Raw genomic sequence first — 22199 nt, forward strand, 5'->3', positions numbered from 1 at the left:
GCTCAGTGGGTTAAGGATCCAGCGTTGCCGTGAGCTGTGGTATAGGTCACAGATGTGGCTTGGGTCTGGCATGGCTGTGGCTGTGGTTGGCAGTTACAGCTCGGATTCAATCCCTAGCCTGAGAACCTCCATATGCTGAGGGTGTGGCCCTAAAAAGACAAAACAAAACAAAAAATCTCCCTATATTGAAGAGACACTCACAAGATGGCCCTGTCCCTATATTCCCACTTCTTTTGCTCATGTAAACAGTGTCCTGGTAACACTGGAAAACAAAAGCTGAAGAGTCATTCACCATGTTACAGCTTCCTGAATGCTAATTTTGCTATAAACTGATGGAAACAATTTGACCCACACTCTGGCTTTTCTGGTGTTAGGTCTCAGTAGTTACATTTTCCAAATGTTTTGACTTACAGGATGTGTCAGTCTTTGCAATACAACCACAAAGAGGTGTTTTCAAATGAGAACAGACCTGTGACTTGCTCACAGTCACCCAGCAGACAGAGACAACTGCCTTAACATGGACTTGGATCAGGCTGGGCCTGCTTCTGTACCACATCTGTCCCTCTGCCTCACGTCCACACCCTCAGCACTGTTCTCGAGCAGCCGCCACTCTCAGGCTACGTGTCTGCTTCCAGCACCCACTCCTCATCTGTCCTCCTGCGCTCATCTGTGGGGTCTGCCTCCAGGTGACTGGAGCCCATCCAGTCAGCCACCTCCCACCCCCACCCCACCACAGTGACTGAGTGGACCCTGGCCCTGAACCTTGGCCAGACTGTGGGCGTTCTCGGCCCCCAGCCCTGCTTGGATGGGTTTGAAATTCCTGATTACCTGGCCAGGTAGCTCCCCGCTGCTGGCACCAGCTGGGCCGAGTTCTGCCTTTGGCCAGAGAGAGTCACTGGGACATGTCAGCCACTCCCCAAGGACACCGGGGATGCATGATAACTGACCACCCACATTTATTTTTTTAACAATTTCATTTTTTATTTTTAGGGCCATACCTGCAACATATAGAAGTTCCCAGGCTAGGGGTTGAATCGGAGCTGCAGCTGCCAGCCTATACCACAGCCACAGCAACGCTGGACACCAATAAGAAAGGTCAGGGATCGAACCCACATCTTCATGGATATTAGTTGGGTTTGTAACCTGTTGAGCCACAACGGGAACTCTCTGCCCCCGCATTTAAACGAGTGCTGATTTTTAAGTGCATTCACTGGAATAAAAACCGTGCCAGATCATTTGCTTTGTAATCCTTAAAGGATAATCCCCTGTAATGCAATTTCCATGTGCTAAATTTAAGTCTCCTCATAAAAGCATATCATCTCAAAACTCTTCCTTTCAAAATGTGGCCTCAATGAAGCAAGCCTAGAGGTCACAGCACTTTTAGGAACCCAGGAAAATGTTCTACTTTCTTTTATAATCAGCCAAAAAAGTCTCTTAAGTGGAAGAAAGCATTTTAACAAATAATAGTAACATACAAAATTGTGTGGGGGAAGGGCCGGGGAGGCCAGAGCCTGGGCTCCAGCACGCCAGGCAGGTGGCTGGGGGACTCGGCACACGCATGACATGGGCTAAAGACCCTCGGCAGATGCGGGCCAGGACCCAGGCCCTTCACAGGAGGACAGAAAGGGTGCCTCCCACCCACCCCCAATGCACTATGCCAGGATTCGAGGCCCTGCCCTGCACACACAAGTGGACACTAGTGGGAGCTCAAGCCCCAAGGGGCGGCCTTACCCGGTGTGTCAGGGCGGCATAGAGCAGGTAGCCTGCCTGGGTGTGGACGAGTCCCTTGGGCTTCCCGGTGCTCCCCGAGGTGTACAGCAGGAAGAGCGTGTCCTCGCTGCCCATGCTCTCCGGGGCGCACACGGGCTCCTCCTTGGCCATCTCCTGGGAGGGAGAAGACAGACGCCAGTCCAGAACCATTCCCCCCCCTCCACCAGGCCTCCCCTCCATCCCGCTCCCGCTGCTGTCTCTAGTCCCCCCCACCCCAGGTCTGTTCCCGGTAAGAGGATGGGGCCAATCGCTGCCTCTGCGGTGAGTGTTTCACTAGGTTTGGGGACTCTGCATCCCATCTTCCCAACCAGGCTGAAAGCCCATGAGACACCACAGGGGAGCCCCAGGCATGGCTGGGGGACCAGGCTGAGAACCACAGACAAGACTCAGTTAATCCCATAACAACCTCTTCTCAACTACACACAGGGAGGTGAACCCACCTGCTCGAGGGGGATGTCCAGGTTCCCCATGGGAACCTTGTTGTCTGTCCTGTGAGCTACCAGGACATGCTGGATGCTGGGGCAGAGCTTCACGGCTTCGTCCACGATCCTCTTCAGCTCCACCACGCGCCCTCCCCGGAGTCCTTGGTTGAAGGTGATGAGCACTTTGCACTTGGCTATCGAGACAAACACAACCACTTCCGGTCAGCTCCTCCCGACTCTGACCTTTATAGCCCAGACGGCTGGGTGTGATTGAGAAAGCCTGTCCTTGAGCAGGGGCCACCCCAAAAGGGAGGGTTCTGTCTGCTTCACGAACTTCCTGCTCAGTGCAGAGCCACAGACTCTTGCCAGTTCTGGGAGGGGTAACTGGAGATGTCACCCCAGCTCTTCCAGACTTCTGATCCCTCCCCTCTGCTGGGGGCTTCCCGGGTGAGGGCCTCCAGGACTACCCGCCACCGAGCCCCAACCCAGGATGACTGGAGGGATCAGGGCTGAGGTGGCCCAAGGAAGAGCCTGGCACAACCATGCAGCTCCTGTACTGACAGCCACGCTGCCGGTGGACCTGTTCCATGTTGGCACCAAGGGCTGGTTGGGGGCAGAAGTCCCAGGAAATCGCCTGACCTTGGGGGTCACCTGACCAGGGGCCCCAGTGCCTTCCCTGGTTTCCCTGTGGTCTGAGCCCTGGGCACCCACTGAGGAAGCTTCCCAGCCTCACTCCCCACAGCGCTTCCCAGGGCCACCTCCCCAGTGACCTGCCTGCACTTGAACTCTCATCTCAGGGCCAGCTCCTGGGGCACCTCTGTGAGGCGCCAACCTCCCCAACCTTTGCAGTCTGACAGTTCTTAGAGACTCGCAACCTCTCTTCTCCCTGACTGCTTGGGGTGCTAAGGGCAGAGTCATTAGCCCTGCAAGCCAGACCCCAGCCACACACCCTGTCTACTCCTCAGACCTTGGCAATCGGTCACCCTGGGGAAATGAAGTCAGATGAACTAAGCCTTCCTGAGAGTCCAGGCCCACGTCCCCAAGCAGGAACTATCCAGGGCAGGAAGGGAGGAGGCCCATCAGGTGAAACGGGACCCGTCTTGAGGGGATGAGAGACAGAGGAAGCTCAGGACCCCTGGAGAGGAGAGCGGGCCCCACACATCCTTGGGGCCAGAATCCCGGCCTTTGTGACACAGGCCTCACTTCCGGGGCCATCTGCGTGAGGCAGGAATCTCCAGGCGCCACACGCTCATCCCCAGGAGGTGCTAGGGGAGGGGGCACATCCCTCTGAGGTCCCCAGGCCAGGCATCGGATCTGAGGCAAGAACATAGCTGTAGCACAGGCAGGGCGAGCACAATGCTCTGTCATTGGCAGGGTTGCGGGGTGAGGAGGGAACCTCCCTTTTACCCCCTGGTTCTTGACAGGCCTCAGCATCTGTATTTGTTTTCAATTGCTCCCACAGTCAATTACCACAAATTCAGCGACTCAGAACACCAATTTTTTTGCTCACAGTCTATAGTCTGGGTGAATCTGGCAGGGTTCTCTGCTTAGTCTTATAGCCAACATCAAGGTGTGGGGGCAGGGCTCGGGCCTGGAGGGTCTTGGGGAGTCTGGTCAGGGTGCTGGCAGAACTCCTTCCCTATGACTGTGCAACTGGGGCCCCAATTCCTTTCTGACTGTCGTTCAGGGGTCGTTCTGAGCTTTCAGACCCACCCATACCCCCAGTGCACGACCTCCTCATTCTCAAAGCCAGCAAAGGCAGGTCAAGTCCTTGTCCCCCTCGGAACCTCTCTGACCTCCCCTCTGCCTCACATCTTCTGCATCAACCAGAGAAAGGTCTCTGCCTGTAAAGGCTCAGGTGGACAGACGGGGCCAACCTGCATCATCTCCCCATTTCAGGTCCCATCGCATCTGCAGAGGCCTTCTGCCATGGAAGGTACACATTCACAGGTTACGGGGGGTTAGGGCGTGGACCCTGTTCAGCCTTCGATTCCGCCCCCACAGCACCTCCCAGAGCCGTTCTCCACCCTCCCACGCCTCCCTCTCTCTGCTTCTCACACAGCCTAAAGCAGGAGGGAAAAGGAAGACAAGGGGTCAAAGGCCAGGCCGGGGACCAGGACCCTGGAGTAGGACAGACTAATGGGGCGGCTACCTGCTCATGGGGAGACTTCAGCCATGTGTGTCCCTGGAAGTGATTGTTATCTGCACGGGTGACTTTCAGGAATGGGTGGCCACTCTAAGCCTAAAGGCCAGAGGCCCCAGGTTTCTGCATCCCTCCCACTGCCCACGTGCTCACCATCATTGATCCTCCCAGCCAAGGACCCCGCACTGAAGCCAGCAAAGATGACGGTGTGGACGGCTCCGATCCTGGCGCAGGCCAGCATTGCAGCCACGGCCATAGGAGAGACGGGCATGTAGATGGCCACACGGTCCCCTCGGCAGACTCCATGCCTTTTGAGTGTGTTGGCCAGGCGGCATGTGGTCTCCAGCAGCTCCCTGGGCACAAGGAAGGGAGGGCCACAGGGGGGCAGGGAGGTCAGAATGCAGAGTAATTTGGGTGGAATAACTCTGCTAATTGCAGGCAGTGGACTCCCCGCCAGCCTGGGGCAGGGCCGCCATTTGAAACTTGTTGCACGGAAGTCTCTCTCTTTTTTTTTTTTTTTTTTGGTCTTTTTAGGGCCACACCCGCAGCATATGGAAGTTCCCAGACTAGGGGTCAAATTGGAGCTGCAGCTGCCAACCTACACCACAGCTCACGGCAACACAGGACCCTTAACTCAATGAGCAAGGCCAGGGATCGAACCTACATCCTCATGGATATTAGTTGGGTTCGTTACTGCTGACAGGAACTCCCGTGGAAGGCTCTTTTCAGAGGACTACGTTCTAACTCTGTGTGCTGGCGCTGACACAGATTCATGGCCACACTGCTGAGGTAATCTCCTCTCCTGCGTCCACTGAGAGCAGGGCTTCTCAGAAACTGGGGTCATCCGAGCCCCGAGGCTTCCGGACATGTCTGCCCCGAGGGGCCCCGGTTCTCTGGGTTAGCACAAGCACTGCCGGGCACGGGACCCCCAACTCTGCGAATCCATAGTCACTTGGGGAACAGGCAGCCCAAAGCCCTGGGGCAGGACTGGGCGGTAATGATAGAGGTGGAGCTGGACAACTAAATAGTCAGTTTAGAAATCCCACTAGGAGACTAAAGATAGAAAAGGAACTTAAGGGAGTTTGGGAGACTGCTGCAAGCTAATGACCACTCGAGAGAAGAATCCAGTAACCAAGCAACAACCAGAATATTGTGAAACTAAACAGACTTCCTCAGGCCACTACAAAGGAAAAACGCTTGGCCTGGGGAGGTCTATATGATACAGAACCCTACTAAAAAACTGCATCTCTGCATGTAGCCAAGACAGGAATATAGGGGAAAGGGGATGTCACACTGAGATGAATTACTATATTTAGTATTTAGTAATGTATATTCTAGGTACCATACATGTGATTTAAAGAGAACCATGGCATTCCCAGGGAGTCCATACAAGGTTAAAGGAGGGACTAATGATATAAACCTTGACAGCTATCCCAAAATGAGGAGGAAGGTGGTCTTATCCCCTCCCCACTTCTTTGAGTATAAAATGGAGCCCTCTTTGTTCTGGGGCAGCACTCCCTTGCCAGCCCACTTGTGTCTCTCACAAGTGTCCTGTGCTAATAAACTCACCCTTCACCTGCCACTCTGCCTCATATTCAAGTCCTTCTGCAACAAGACAACAGAAGCTGAGCTTCAGTAAGTCCTGGCACCAGGTGAGAGGTTTTAATTAGAAGACAGTGGGTTGGAGTCCTGAGAAGGAGTGCGTTTCAGTGAGAGGCCCATTTCCTTCCTGTTCTCTGCCAGGCATGGGACACTCGCACCCTGGCCTCCAGCACCCACAGCCCCTGTCTTCACTCCCAGGCGTATCACGAGGCTCAGCCTGCCAATCAGAGTGCGGCACCCCCCTGAGCAAACAAGCTGATTGGATTGGGGTTGGCACGTGACCCAACCTAGTCCAATCAGAAAGGATGACAGCCGGCTCCAGAAACCAGGAAGACTCTACGGCCATACCACCCTGAACGCATCTGATCTCATCAGAAGCCAGGAAGAAAAGTACAGGAGGGCCGAAGCAAGTGGATGCTGAGTTCAGCAAGTTTCCCCATGTGGTCCCATTGAACTCAGCTTCACACATGACTGGATAGTTCCCATTTTTGCTGCACTTGTTTTACTGTATTTGTTATTTCACAGAAAGAGTAGGCACTGAAGGGCAGAATGAGGCCACCCCGCCCATGTGGCTACACCCACTGGCCAGAAGCATTCAAGGTCACTCTATGCTCAAAGGCCCAGAAAGGGGCAGCCTTGCAAGGGCTCCAGGAAAAGAGCCCTTTTCTGAGGGATGATGGCCCTTGGGCAAGACCATTGGAGAGCCAATCACTAGTACAACCAAGCAGGACCCTGGGGGGCCTTCTTGGGACAGATCCCCCCTCCCACATCCTACCCAGTACCCAGATAATAGTATCTAATGCACATTCTTGAATTGCTTTACAGATGCTGACACCACCACCAAGTGGAAGAAATTAACTACCTGATGACCATGAGCATGTAGCCCTGAACTACTGGCACCCAAAGATTGATGTTAACCCCTGTGACATGGCCCTGCTACCTCACCATCAACCTATCAGAACTGTGCACGAGCTGATCACTTACCCTGGGGGTCCCTCCCTCACCTGGCCTTTAAAATCGCTTTCCTGAAACCCACTGAGGAGTTTGGGTGTTTTGAGCACCAGCTGCGCTGGACTCCTCGCTTGCCCTGCAGTAAATGCTTTCCTTCCTCACTGCCTGGTGTCAGCAGATTGGCTTTGCTGTGCAGGGGCGAGCGGACCCAAGTTTGGTTCAGTGACACAAGTGTAGCCTGCGCTCTGCTGCGGCTCCTGCCCAGGCCAGCACATCACCTCTTGGGCAGGACCCCATCCTTTCTCCTTCAGGCTTGCAGAAGGACAAAAGCGCCATTTGGTGGCACCCCATCCACCCTGCATCTGGGCTTGTGATGAAAGGAAAAGCACCCCAACAGCCCCCAACTGCAAACTCCCCAGAAGCAGGGCCCAGAAACACACTTTCTGCATTCAGGGAGAGGACTAAGACGACCTGTGATAGCGCAGACAAGGCAGGTGTGGTTATAAATGGGAACTTAAACCCAGCGCACATGCCATTTCCACCAGCTCTAAAGCCTTAAGCAGTCTGCAGAGACAGAGGCTTGAGTGTGTCAGAGATCAGTGGGGATGAAATCCAGTCCTTTTTCTGCCGACAGAAGGCGGCATTTTGAGGTCAAAGAAGGAATGGAACAGCCCGGAGAGGCCTGGGTTAGCTTTCTACAGCAGCTGCACAGGCACAGGAGCCCACCTTTCCAGCTGCCATGAGCTCACCCGAGAAACAGCAGGCCCCTCCACCAGGTGTAACTGTCACAAGCGTTAATGAGAAGCGTCACCTACTCAGCGCTGTGCAAAACCCAGTGGAATTATCTTTACCATCAAGTGTCTTTCTTTGAAATTGTTTTCTAAAATGACTAAAATCAACTAACTCACTTTGGTGAACTGGTAAGATGTTAAAAAAATTCCATTCTAGGCACCATGACAGAAGAAATGAGAGGGAGCGTGTCCTCCTGCCACCTGGCTCCAACCAGGCAATGAGGGCACAGGGAGACTGCGAAGGGCGCTCACACCTTGGCTTGGCAGTACAGCTGCTGAGGGCAGCCAGGAGCAGCTTTCTGGGAAGGCTGGCCATGGAGAGGAGCAAGGCCATGAAGGGGAAAGAATTCCCTTCAGGGGTAGAAACTGCCTGGCAGTCAGCACTAGGCAGTTGACTTGCAGCCCCAGGAAGGTCTGGAGACCAAGCTGAAGGAGCCCGTGTCCCTGAAGGATTGAGGGACCTCAACATGCACCTTGGAACTGAGTCTAATGGGTCCCACGCTTTCACTGCTGCAGCCAGAAAAGTTTCTGATAAAGAATCTGATCCCAGTAAATCTCTTGTGTTCATCCTCTTCCCATCCACTCTGCCAAGGCCATAAAACTCAAGGTTGGAGAGATCCTTGAAGCCTCCCTGGGGTTCAAATCTCTCGCTGCCACATTCCTGGCCATAGCCTCCAGCCTCTGCTCAACCATCATGTTGCTGAGAGTCACCCGCACAGCTCTGCCTCTTTGTCACTTCAGTAGAGAGTCTCCCGAAAATCCAGCCAAGATTTGTACTTGCTCCACTTCCACCCCTCGGTCCCAGCTCAGCCCTTTAAAGATCTCCAGGATAAATCTAATTTGTCATTCAATGACAGCCCTTCAAATTCCTGAATACCCCCCACCCCCAAAGCCTTTTCTCTCCCAGGTTCTCTGGCCCAGCCCACTGCGACCTCACATCCACTCTCTAGAAACCTCCAGGTTACCCAGTGGAGACCAGCATTCCCACGGCATCTGCCCGGGTCAGAGCATGGAGCCCAGACCCTTGACTCCAACTCTATGTTTAACTATGTAAATGAAGAACACATTAATTTTTAATGCCTGGCACAGATGGCCCCAAATCAACAAGAGGTCACTAACCCATCAGCCATCCCCACACACGGATCAGGACCCTTTAACCAGGGCTTTTACATATCACAGTCTTGGAATTAATTTTTTTTTTTCTTTTAGGGCTGCACCTGAGGCATGCGGAAGTTCACAGGCTAGGGGTCGAATCAGAGCTACACCTGCCGGCCTATGTCACAGTCACAGTAACACTAGATCCGAGCCATGTCTATGCTCTACACTGCAGCTCACGGCAATGCCAGATCCTTAACCCAATGAGTGAGGTCGAGGATTGAACCTGAATCCTCATGGATCCTAGTTGGGTTCGTTACCCCTGAGCCAAGACAGGAGCTCCTGGGGAAAAAAATTTAAATTGGACTTTTCAGACTATCCAGTTTGTCCCTATTTGATTCTACCTCAATTTCTACTCATCTTTCCAGTTAACCCATTATTTTTTTTAACTTGATTTTTTCATTTTAAGCTTTTGCTTTTCATTAGCCATCTCCTCCAGACATACATCACTGGAAAATACGGTCAGCAAACCTAGGTCTTCAAAGCAGTGGAAAAATTAAGTGTCATTCAAGCCATCCTGTTACTCCAGGTACTCAAAAATCGTTCAAAAGCTGTTCTTGGATATTTCTGACTTCTCAGACTTTCATAAACTGAAATGCTACTGTTTCTGTATCAAAAAGATAACGCAGCCACCCAGTAACCAGTATGACCAGTGCTTTGGGCTGTCGCTGCAGGAAACACTGGCTTCCTCCTTGCCCACGGGGTCTTTCCAAGGAACAGTAACATGCAGCTCTTTGAGTAATGATCTCAACAAAATGAGTTAGAGTTCTAGTTTCCGGTGCAAAGAGTTTGTTACTAGGGTTCTGAATAAGGTATCTACATTTGCCTGTGACATAATCTCCTCAGGGCCTCACCTTCCACGTGGTCACAGACAAATGACAGGCACACACACCAGCAAAATGCTGCCTGGCCTCGGGGGAAGGAGGAGACCTTCAGGAGCCAACTCTTCAGCTTCAGCTAAAAGAACACCTGTCCAGTGCTAATCCACCAACGACAGGTATTTGTAACCAACGTGACATCCACCTCAGGGCAGAAAGAAGAAAGGCAACTCTGGGCCACCTCAGTCCAAAACAGGACAGTCCCAGGGGAAGCAAGGCAAGCCCTAAGATAAGCCACTCGCGCACACTCATGCACAGGTGTATATGCGTATGCGTGCGTGCATGGGTGTGTATGTTGCACATGTGGGTGTGCATATGCTAATAGGTATGTGCACATGTGTTTAAGAAACACACTGAGCAAGCAGATGTGCTGCTTGCTCTGATGACTCTGGCTCTCAAGCTCGCTCATAAACATTAGCTCGGAGACGCTGTCATTCATCGCCCATCTACCCCCTGAATACGAGCTTTTCTCAGGCGGGCATGTGGCTTGTTCACTGCCTTCCTTGCGGCATCCAGACCCGGGCCCAGCTGAGAGAAGGTGTGCGCCGAGTATGTGCTAAATGGATGGGAACGGCAGGTAAGTGTGAAAGGAGAGTGTAGGTGGCACAAGGCAACCGGAGCCCAAGAGAGGGTCACCCTGGCAGGAAATGTCCCGCCCATTCCCCCAACCCCAGAGAGCAGTGGGCCGACCACTCACTGACAAGCCAGCCCCTGGCTACCATCCTGGGCATTTTCTTCTGCCCATAAGGGAAGGAACTGGAAACCGTGTCAGCATGAGTGGAAGGCCTGTGATGGTCACACCCCTCACCCAGCAGTGCTGAGGGCAGGGTCCACCTCACATTCCAGATGCAGCACCTGACAGACACCCAATTTCACAGACTCTTCTCTAGACTGTGATGTTCCCTTTGATGAGCCGTTTCTGGAAGGTGGAGGTGGTAAGAGAAGAAGGCAGACACAGTAAGAGGGACCCTTCCCCCGCCGGGGGAAGCTGCCAGGCCCGGACCAACACTGCCCCCCACCCCCCCACCCCCAGCAGACTGCCACTCAGTCTGATCTCACCCTGCTGCTTATGCCGCCAAGAGAACAGAAGCCGGGGGAACTCAGCTGACCTGATCAGGCTCACAACCCCATTTCGAAATGCCTCCCACATTGTTTTATTTCATGACCATGACCTTGGACAAAGAGAAGCTGCAGTGAAATATGAAGAAGCAGCCCACATCAACACAAAGCTTCCAAGCTGCCACCGTCAAGAAAGGGGCACACTGAGCATTCGCAGAAAACAGGAGCTGAACCACCACTGCTGGCACCAGGTTAGCGGAGATGTTGGGATCCCTCAAGCTGCGTGTTTTCTCAATTTCTTACCAAAAAAAAAAGAATTCTCCCTTAGGCTTTGCCACACTCTGAGGAGCGTTCTGGACTCAGAGAGTCTCCCTCTATGGAGATACAGGGTCCCCCAGGTCCCCATACACCCAGGCCCTTGACTGTCCCAGCCACAGAGCAGCCTAGTAACAGGACCAAAGGGTTCACAGGGATTCCTGTGGTCTGAGTGTGCGTGGGACCCTAACCCCCAAAGATGATGCATTGGGGGGGCCTTTGGGAGGTAAAGGTCATGAGGGTGGAGCCCCCTGATGGGACAGAGAGATGCCATGGAGCCCCCAAGAAGCAGGAGACCATGCGGGCACTTGACCCTGGACTTCCAGCCTCCACAACAGTGAGAGAGAAGTTTCCGTTGTATGTAAGCCTCCAGTCAGTGGTGTTCTGTTATAGCCCAACAGACTCCAGCCAGGACCAAATGCCAAGTCCAGGCATGTACAAAGGCATCCCATAACCAGTAGCTATAATTACTGCAGAAAATAGCAGAAAAAGAAAATCAGTGTTTCCTTAACAGCAGCAGAGAGAATGAAAATGCGTTTGCTTTTGTGTAAATCTCAGGCACTGGAATCTTTGGCTTAGAGGGAATGAGAGCCTTCAGTATGTCCAAATGAGGTTGGCGAATCATCTCCTGCAGGTCCACCTGCCCCGCGCCCTGCAGTGAGTGTGGACGGTGGAGTGGGGGTTCTGAGAATGATGCATCATGCAGGGCTGCTGCCAGCTGCAGGTCCCAGGCACTTGACTGGGGCTCCAGGAGCCTGGAGGGAAGGCAGCCGCACCTGCCATGCTCTGTGCACCCCACCCATCCATCACCTGTCGTGTCACCCTGCCACCCCCACCAGCTGCCCCACCTTCTCCAGCCCACTGCCACCCACAGTGCACAAGGATCCTCCCCTCCAGGCCAGCCTTGGCCACCCACAGGCCCACAGCCTCCTACCCCCTTGTGTTACTGCCCAGAGCACCCTCCACCTGCCCGCCAGCCCCACCCCACTCACAGTGGCTCCAGTATGAGCCAGCAACGCCTAGGCACACCCATGGGCCCCTCACCACAGTCCATGGGCTAGGAACTACCATCACCCACCCCATTTTCCAGATGAGGAAACTGAGGCACAGAGGAGTTACAGCCTCTCGAGGCCATTCAGCTGAAAGGGTCAAGGGTCAGGGCAGGATTCAAACCCAGGCCTGGCTCCAAGGGTTGCTCTCAAAACCCACAGCTTCAGAACCCACGTTCTGTTTCTAAGGTTCCTGACTTGATCATGTTTGCCATTTGCCAACTCTACTGCTATTTACGTAACATTTTTCCTTGGGTTGGTTTATTTTTCTTTTACTGTAAGTTTATTTTAAGGATAAACTTAAGGCTCTGAGTCTGATGCTGACCCTGTTTGGGAGGGAAATTAGCAAGAAAAGAGTTCAAAGCCATTCATGGTAGATAGGTTGAGCCTTTCTCTAGCCAGGACGGAAAACAGGGAGGGGTGGGGGAGTGGCGTTTTCCTCCACAGTTCAGTGTTTGGCCCCACATTCAGAGCCACCTGCTCCAAGGTCTGATCCCCTCCCCCGGTTCTTTCTCTCCTACTCTGACACAGCCCTGCTGGAACCCAAGTGTCAGGTCAGACCTGAGAAAAGGTCTGTCTTCTTCTCAAATTCATGCCTGATTTCCCTTAGACCTCAGCACTGGCCTTCAGCCCGAGACTTGTTTCCGGAAAGAAGTTCTTCCCTTTCCAGACTCAGAGACCCATTCACATGGGGAGAGCCCGTGCCAGTGTAACTAAAAGCCCCAGAGGCTTTGCGGACTGTTAGCCAGACCCAGCAAGGAACCCTCCCCTAAATGCCAGTGGCCCAGAACCCTGGCTCCAGTTCCCACAGGAAGTGTACCTAGACTTGTTCTGGGGAAATCTGCGAAACTGCCAGGCCTATTCCCCCACCCAGCCTCCCCACTGTTTCCAGGTTTGGATGGGGTCCAAGACAGCCACGGGGGTGGGGGGGAGGGTGGAGAGAGAATGAGGGGCCAGGCAGCATCCCCCGCTTCGCCCCTCCTGATGTCCACAGTGACCCCTCCTGCCCCCAGGGCCTCAGGGCCCCCAGAGCCCCTCCAGCAGGGGTCTCTCTGCTCCTCACAGCCCAGAGTCACCAGGACTCCTCAGCGCTCTGGCCCACCTTTTTCTGCAGCCATCCCTTGTCCCTTCTGGAGGCTACCTGGAGTCCTCTGGCACTAACCCCTCCTTCCCAGCTGGTGTTCGTGGTTAAGGTGTGTCTACTTGTCCTGGGGGGATTGGGGGGCTGGAACCCAGGGCCCCAGTCGGTGAAGGGGTAAAGGGGCATGTTGTCTGCACACAGGCCTCCAGTTCTGTCAAGCTGTAGCCAGCTGTTTACACCTTCACTGCCCTGAGATCCCGCAGCACATCCCACAGACCAAACACCACTGGGTCCAAAGCCCATTTCTGGCCTTTCCAGCTGCATGAGTCCGAGAGCCCCAGAGGCTTGCTGAGCCTCAGGTCCCCCACTTTACAACCAGGGTAAGCATGAATCCAAACTGAGATCATCAGGGTCAGCAGCCCACATAGCCCCAGGGTCAGGGCCAGGATCAGGTGACCAGAGGACACCAGTTGGTTACAGGAAACCCTCCAGGGAGCAGGCCCTGGGCAGCAGACAGAAGAGTCCAGCATGGCAGGCACTGGGGGCTAGATGTCAGCCAAGCACCAGGGCAGCCCTGCCGCTCCTTCCAGGGGCTTGATCTTCCACTCCTTGGAGTCCACCAGCCAGGAGATGATGTGGCCGAGGAAGGGGCGGGAGGCAGGGGAGGAAGATCAGGCCCAAGGGTCAAGTAGCTGCCTCCACGCTGTTCCAATGGGGACCCAGCAGGGCTGTCAGTTCCCCAGCCCCCATCCTGGGTGTGCAGCCAGCTTGCCAGAAGCCAAACTGCAGGGAACAGACGCCTCTCCTGGAAGAGGTCCCAGGAGCCAGGGCAGGCCTGTGGGCCTCCCCCTCACCAGGCTGCAGCCCCTCCGATTCCCACAACCCGGCCACCCCTCAGCACCCCAATCCCCAGCAACCCATGCACAGCAGAAGGGGGTTCACAGAAGAGAGAAGTCCTCTCCAAGGGAGGCATTTGTCAGGCATGCTCCTCAAACTCCACATCCTCCGTGGGATTCCCAGAAAGGGACCCGCCAAGGAGGCACTCTCTGTGGAGATCACTCCTGCTGCAGGCCCAAGGTGGGCCCTTCTGAATGTGGGATCCCAGGAGCCTGCGCTTGCCTGGAAGAAGGAGAGAGAAAAATGAGGATTGTGGGTGGAAGGATTCAAAGCAAGGGCCAGCTTCCAAATCTGGAGCCGAAGTCTTAAGGAAAGTTAAATGGTTTAAAACCAGCTCACTCTCTAAGTCACCCAGGGCTCCCGCTGGATTCTGAGAAATAGCGTGGGGATTCCTGACGGAGTTATGCAATCAGAGTTACTCAGAAGTCAGCAGGGGACAACATACATGAGCCTGGCAGCCCCTGGCCTCTTGTGCCAAAGGGGAGCCCACTTATCCCGCCCATCATGTGCCCCATTCTGGAGCCTCAGGGTCACCGGGGCTGGTTCACCCAAAGCACCCCAGCCATCAACCCCATTATGCCAGTTAATAACCCTCTCCCTCAATTACCCGAATATTTTAATAAAGGAGTTTGCACACTGCACCCTGTGATTAATCTGGGGGTAAGGAGCACAAGGTGCAAAGGTCAGGGCGGCTGCCTTTCAGTGGATTCCCAATAGTTCTCCCAAGATGAGCGCCTCTCCTGAAAACACGCCCCCCCCCCCACCGGCCCCAGCAGCTGCGCCCTGTCCCCTGTCACATCTGAAACCGTCTACTGACCTCCCTTCAGCTGGCCCTGTCCTACAGCTAAAACACACCTGCACCTGCGTCCTCCCCCGTGTGCTGCTCAGCACTCAGCACCCGGGGAGGAGAAGCAGATCTCCACTTTGCAGATGAGAAAACGGGGTCAGAGATGTGGAGATCTGCTCCAGGTGGCATTCAGCCAGGGACAAGGCAGGCAGAAGCACAAACCTCCAGCTGCCTCACCCACAGTGTGCTGCCCCTGTGCCCTCACCCCCCTCACCCCCAACCTCGGCCTCTCCAAACCCAACCCCCCAGGACTTCCTCAAAGTCCTCTCTAACGGCATCCCAGTGTAACTTCCTGCTTTCTTCCCCCAGAGCCCAGGGCCACCTTTGTTACCTTAACAAGTGGCCACATGAAGACATCCAGGGCCCAGCCTTTGGGGCAGTGCCTCCAGGCTTCAGACTGCACGGCCCCCCTCTGCCCATGGGCCCTGGTCTTCCTGCCCCAGATAGCGGGGAGCCCTAAGGCTGGGCCCCGCCCTATATTCTGGGTGGGCTCTCTGCTTTAGGGGCAGGAATGCCCCTTGCCCGGTCTGCTCTCCCAGGGAGAAGCATCCTCTGCGCTTCCCAGTGGCTTTGAGGCAGGCAGAGTGGAGGGGCCAGCTGTCCCCTCTGCTCCTCTGGGCACAGGCTCTGCACTGCGCACAACCCGCCCCCCTCTACCTCAGGCCATAAGAAGGCCCAGATGGAACAAACACAGCAATCACCCCCTCCAGGGCTGGACCCCCACTGGAAATTCCACTTGGCTCACTCCTCCTGCTATAGCCTAGATGGCCAGCTGTGACCACACACTGACCCATGTCACCCTCACAGCAATCCTTGTTCCCAGAGGAGGGGCAGGCCAGGGCTAAGAACTGTTACAGTTGAATTCAAAGGGTCACGTCTGGACCCCTCTTGAGAGAACCTCAGACAGAAGATCCTGGTTCAGAGCCCAGTGCTCTTCCCTCTGTCCAGGGCACCACACACACAGCACCAAAAGGCCTGTGCGCAGGGACGCCGGGACCAGCCACAGCTGTCTTCTCTGCCCCATGCCCTTTGCCCAGACCCAGGCTGCAGGCAGGTGGTGGTCTTGAACCCCCTACCATCTGCCCATAAGAAAGGGATTTGCATTTCTCCACATCCCCACCCCTGAGGGCCTCTAGAACCTGTCAGCCTGAACTGAACATGAAAGACCATCTTATGAAGCAGGCATGTGGACAGCTACAAGGAACAGCGTCTGCTGATATCTCGCTGCACAGCCTCAGGGAGCCACCCAGTTATCAGCAGCCGCCTGGCCTCTGCATCCCCGGCCTCCGGGGCCTCCAGGGGTGTAAGGGGGCCCAGGTCCACAGGCCTGCTGGCTCACCAGGGAGAACAGCTCCCTTGGGCCGGATCTGAACACAGCTCTGGGCAGAGGAAGGCTGGAAATTGTCAGGCAGCCCTCTGGCCCTGCAGAGGCCTCAGGCCACAGGCTGCCCTCTGCCCAGGAGACCCAAGGAGGCTGCCCTGGGCTGATCCCTGCAGGCAGAGGTCCTGCCCCTTCGCCTCCCATCCAGGAATGAGCACCGTGCCTGAAGGAAGCTCTTCTGAAGGACAGAGCCACAGCCCACAACTCTGTCCTCCCGACCCACACAGCCAACACCGCACGAGGTCCCTATGTGTGCCCCCAGCTTCCGCTGCCTGGCTCAGTGCGCCTCAGACCTGGCACCAGGTAGTGCTGCAGAGAGAAGAAACTGATGGGACAGGTGGGGTGGGGACAGGGTAAGGACACTCAGCCACCCTGGGGCTCCTCAAACTGCTCCTGCCAGGCCGCCCCACCCTTAGGGAAGTGTAGCTGCAAATGCACGTTGGTTCAGGGGTGGATCTCTGAACACAGAGGGCAGGTTGTAGACACCAGCCTGGAGAAGAGGCACATTTAGCACGTGTGCATTAGGGTGTGTGTGCACATGTGCACCCACGTGCCACTAATGGTTGGGCAGGAGTGGGTTCACTCTACAAGCTCTACGATGATTCCTCAGAAATGCACAACTCAAAAGAACTCAGCAGACTCAGGAGGGAGAGGCTCTGGGCATGTGCAGAACTAGGCGGGTCCCCAGCTTCAGGCAGACAAGGAGGGCATGGTCTCTGGGAAACTGCACTGCCACCAGCACCCTGCAAAGGCTCAGGCTATAGGTCTGGAACTTGGTCTTCAGGCCACCGAGGCCCGTGACCATCCTGGGGCACTTTGGGTGCAACCATGTGAGACACTTGGCAGGAAGGCACATTATTTCAGTGGCAGTTTGTATGCTGGCAGGACACCCAGCATTGAAGGGTAGGCAGCGCTCCTCTGAGAGGGGAGGAAGAAGACCTCATGCCAAAATCCCAACACGACCAGGAAAATGAATAATCCAAGGCCCTAAAAACTAGCTGCAGGAGTTCCCATCGTGGCGCAGTGGTTAACAAATCCGACTAGGAACCATGAGGTTGCGGGTTCGATCCCTGCCCTTGCTCAGTGGGTTAAGGATCTGGCGTTGCTGTGAGCTGTGGTGTGGGTTGCAGACGTGGCTTGGATCCCGTGTTGCTGTGGCTCTGGTATAGGCCGGTGGCTACAGCTCCGATTCGACCCCTAGCCTGGAAATCTCCATATGCCGTGGGAGCAACCCTAGAAAAGGCAAAAAGACCAAAAAAAAAAAAAAAAAACTAGCTGCAATTGCAGATAACCCGTACATATGCTTCTTTTCCCTCAATAAATAGAAAGTCACCTGGCACTAAGACTGGTTGAAGTCTATAAAATTACTTTGGGCTGAGTCTGTTTATTTATAGAGAAAATAATAAATATTTTGCCTGTACTTACAGTTTGTCCCTTGCCCGGGACTGCTTTGCAATGGAAATGAAGTTGTTCTTTGTTTTGAACTGCTGGCTGCAGTCCTGGGACTCCCCCAAGGTTACAACTACACACTCAGCAGGCGTCCGATGTTGCCCTGGACAAGAGCTACCAAGTCCAGCCAGCACAAGAACTGGAGGAAACTGGTCCATCACTGGAAGCCCCTTTCTTCCTCCATCCCCACCACAGAGCCTTCACCTTCTACTGAATAATCACACAGAGATCAAGTCGGGCCAACAGGGGTGAGGGACAGTGGAGCAAATTGACATTAGAGCAGGGACTCCAACTCCAGGGCCCGGGCCAGGGCTCGCAGGTGACCATGTTGCTGATCATGGCCAAATGGAGTCAGAGACTGTCTATCCAGGGAAGGTCAGTGCAGTGACCAGCAGTAAAGGCTGGGGGGTGGGTTTTGGGGGGAGGGACAAGCAGGCAAGACCCACTAGGAGCCCCATAAATTAACAAACATCACTTTGCTGCATCCAAAAGTCCATCAGAATATGACCTAGCTAGACTTGGTACATTTGATCTGTGATAAAATCTGAGTCTGAGAACCAAGCAGGAAACCAGGGGTCCCCCAGAGGAGGTGACTGCTATGCTCAGTCCTGGGGTCTGGACCTGCTCCTGTGAGCTTGCCTCCTGCCTCATCCCCTCACCCTACCTACTGCCCCAGCCACATGCACCTGCACCTTCTCTCTGCTCCCAGGACGGCCTGCCTGGGCCTGGATGTCCCCTCCCTACACGCCGTCTCCCCACAGCAACTCCTTCTTGTCAGCAGAACCTCAGCAAATGTCACCTCCTCAAAGAGGCCTCCTCTGACTACTGAGACCTGAAGTGACCACGCAGCCACAGGCTTGGAGATTGCTTGTTGCCAAAATGTACCCAGCCCACCCTGACTGCTAACTGGCACTCGGTGGCACTTGATGAATGACTGGACAAGAAATGCCATGAGCCAGCTACCAGGGCTATAATCCTGCACACGACTACCTGGGGACGGGGGCCTCAAGGGGTCTGAGGCAGCGCTTGTAAAGGTAAGTTGAAGCTTGAGCAAAGGGGTTTTCCCTTGGGGATGTGGCGACAGACACAAGACCTCTGAGCAAGGCAGTCCCCAGAGGGGGCAGCACTTTGGGAAGGCCAGCTCCTGTGCCCTGCTGCCAGGTACGCTCAAAGCCCCCAAAGCACCCGCAACATCCACAAGGGGCTTGACACACAGACTCCGTGAAGAATTTGCTTAAGGAAGCACAGAAACAAATAGCAGGTGGAGCCCCTTTGTTGGTCTGTGTTTGTTTTTATTTTAGTCCCCTTTTTAGAGACTCAATTTTATTTACTGTGCCACTGTCATAAGTGCACTAAAATGGGCTGATTTTAGCGACCCTGGCATGTATTTAATCAGCTCCCGTTCATGTTTACTTTTCCTGAGGCCAGAGAACATTTCCAAAGTGGAAACATGCCCCCTGATGGTTACGTGACCGCACCCCCACCCAACCAGTCATGCGCACACACAGGACTGCGCCTAAAGCCCGCTATACCTGAACATCAGCATATTTGTTTCTGAATACCCAGTTCCTTCCAGAGGAACCTAAAACACCGAGTATTAAAGTTCCCATTGTGACTCATTGCTAACGAACCCAATTAGTATCCATGAGGACGCGGGTTTGATCCCTGGCCTCACTCAGCGGGTTAAGGATCCCGCATTGCCATGAGCTGTGGTGCAGGACATGGAGTTGCTGTGGCTGTGGCGTAGGCCAGTGGCTACAGCTCCGATTCCACCCCTAGCCTTGGAACCTCCATATGCCGTGGGTGCGGGCCTTAAAAAAGAGAGAGAGAGAGAGAGAGAGACAAATAAATAAATAAATAAAGACATCAAGTATTGCTCAGGGTGGAAGAGAAAGCCAGAACCCCTCCCGTCAAAAACCCAGCAGAGGCGGCAGTGCTGGTGTCACAGCCAGCAGATGCTTGCCCTCAGGGGACACACGTACCTGTAGGTGATCCTCACCGCAGTTCCAGGCTCGTCCCGCTCCCAGATCAAAGCAACGCTCTCTGGGGACTTCTGAACATGCTGATCCAGGCAGTTGACTGCACAAAAACAGGTTCACGGGCATTACACTGGGTGCCATTGGAGTTGGAACCCCGAGGGTCAGGTTTGCTGTGCTTTGCTCTACTCTCACTGGGGTCAGAGGCAGGCTTCTGCCTTGTGAAGAGGGATGTGACAGATCCCCGGAAACCAGGTGATCACTACATGAGGATGACTATGCAGGTGCAGGTGCCTCGCACCAGGAGTCCCAACCCCAGCCACCCCCGGGGGACCCTGACCCCACTGGCCCCATGGCTTTCAGGGCTCCCTGGAAGTTCTAAGGTGCTGTGGGGCTGAGCATCACAGCCTGGGCTGCTAGGGAGAAAACTGGAGGTAAAAACGCTGCCCAACTCTGTGCTCAGGGCATGGGCCCAGCTCTCGGGGGGGTAGTGGTGCAATCTCTGGACAGGACCCACATCCTTTCCCACGTATATACATTTTTCCTTTTTTTTGCTGGGGGAGGGGGGGACTGCACTCACAGCATATGGAGGTTCCCAGGCTAGGGGTTGAATCAGAGCTACAGCTGCCGGCCTACACAGTTACAACAACACCAGGTCCGAGCTGCATCTGCAACCTATACCACAGCTCACAGCAACGCTGGATCCTTAATCCACTGAGCAAGGCCAGGGATCGAACCTGCATCCTCATGGATACCAGTCATATTTGTTTTCTACTGAGCCATGACAGGGACTCCCTCCTTTTTTCTTCTCTTTGGAGCACTTACTTATCTTCTCCAATTCAGTCTCCTCCTACATAAATTGGAGACGCAGCCTCTGTCCTGTCTACCTCCCAGGGCCACGACCAGAATCAAACAGAAGGCAACACTGAAGCGCTATTACATAAACACGAGGGGGGTTACCCCCGTAATCACCATGCTCCGAGTCACAGAGACTCCTACGAATGTTTCCTGATGGAAAACCACTCTGACAAAAATTATGGGAGACCCTCCCCAAAACGAATCATGTGAGTCCCAGAATCCTGGAGAGGGTGAACTCACATGAAAACATTTACAAACTTTAGCTTGTGTGTCTGTGTGTGTGTCTCTGTGAATCACATTTTCCCCTCTCAGCTATTTTATCTAACATTTACTCTTATAAATAAAAAAAAAACTTATTTCAACTTCTGGCTTTTCACAAGTCCATAAATTATCCTCAAACAATAAATGAAGATAGATGTCATGGGGGAAATGACTACTTAATTAACACAGGAAAGTTCTTTGAATTAATAGAAAAATGGAAGAAAAGAAATGCCAAACAAAAAAGAAAAAGAAGAGAGGAAAGCAAGAAGGCAAACTGAGAAGAAGGGATGTGGTGGCAAAACCTAGATTTACACAATAAACCCAACATCAGCCTGTTGTTGGTCTGGTCCAAAGTTCAGAAATCAAGAGTTTTCACAGTGAAACCACAGATTTCTGGCTTCTCTTGGACAATGAGAAGATGAGGCCAGACCCTCCCCTGGCAGCAGAGATGGTGACCATCTCTCAGCAGGGGTGGGTCCTGTCCCCACGGAGGTCACAGGCCAGGAGTATTCAGCTGAGGACGGGCTGCAGCCAGCCCTAAGCAGAATCTGACAGGAGGAGGGCTGATCCAGGCTTTGCCTGAAGGGGTGGGGGTGGGATGCAGTGGCTGCAGATACAAACCCTCGGGCCCAACCCAGACCTGGTCAAGAAGCCCCAGGAGATGCTGTGTGCAGGCTCTTATTCTGGGTCGCCCTGGAAGTGTTGGCTCAGGTGTAGCTTAGGAAACAGTCTCCAAGTAGCCCAGGTGGTCCAGCAACGATGCCTCCAACAGGCGCCAGGACCTGCTTCTTACCCCTGGTGACCACCCAGCTTTGAACCAAGACTCTCAGTGCTCGGAGCCCAGCAGGGCATCTTGCACCTGGCGTAGGCCCAGCAAGAGGGCAGCGCTACAAAAGGTGGAAGCAGAAGCCAGCTCACAGGGTATGACTGGGCATCTCTTCCCAGGGCTGGTGGCTGGCAGAGACCCAGGAAGGTCTTCTACATGGTGTCCCCCAGGTGCCATCCCTCTACATGGAGGTGCTAGACAAGCGGGCAGGAAGGCCCTGTGTGATCGGCCTCCCCTTACTGGCTGGTGCGAGTCTGTTGAGGGCCTTGCTGCCTCGAGGCCTTGGCAGGATTTCTCCCTGCTTGGGAGACACTGTCCCACCCTCCCTGCTGCTGCCTCCACCTGGTGCCCACCCTCACACAGGTTCCCGCCTGCATGTTCTATCCTGTTTCTCCCTTCGGACTTCGTGTCGCCTTCTAATGCTTCCTGAGATGTTGACAGCATGCTGCCCCCATGCAGGCAGCGGCCAGGTGCCCTGCTCCTGTCTG

The 22199-nt window shown here is 54.3% G+C and overlaps 1 protein-coding gene across 10 annotated transcripts in view; it reads right to left on the reverse strand.

Annotated features, from left to right (window-relative positions):
* The window catches only part of ACSS1 (acyl-CoA synthetase short chain family member 1), a 39244-nt gene that overhangs the window by 11571 nt on the left and 5474 nt on the right, over positions 1-22199 (reverse strand). For 5 of the 10 annotated variants that reach the window (XR_014832049.1, XM_005672761.4, XM_001927113.7 and 2 more), the window contains 4 exons: positions 19773-19869; positions 4489-4688; positions 2211-2386; positions 1732-1884 (listed from right to left, as the gene is read on the reverse strand). Coding sequence is in view for 9 of the 10 variants with exons in the window: in XM_005672761.4 (XP_005672818.2) it covers positions 1732-1884; positions 2211-2386; positions 4489-4688; positions 19773-19869 (626 nt within the window). In the remaining variant the exon portion in view is untranslated. The remainder of the gene's footprint in view (positions 1-1731; positions 1885-2210; positions 2387-4488; positions 4689-19772; positions 19870-22199) is intronic. The other 5 variants (XM_085003358.1, XM_085003355.1, XM_085003357.1 and 2 more) reach the window with 1 other exon arrangement.

Source organism: Sus scrofa, chromosome 17 (genome assembly GCF_054392235.1).
Source record: "Sus scrofa isolate SSC_HxYL_T2T_F1_AM1 chromosome 17, Sscrofa_HxYL_maternal_Yorkshire_Landrace_v2.0, whole genome shotgun sequence".
NCBI lineage: Eukaryota > Metazoa > Chordata > Mammalia > Artiodactyla > Suidae > Sus > Sus scrofa.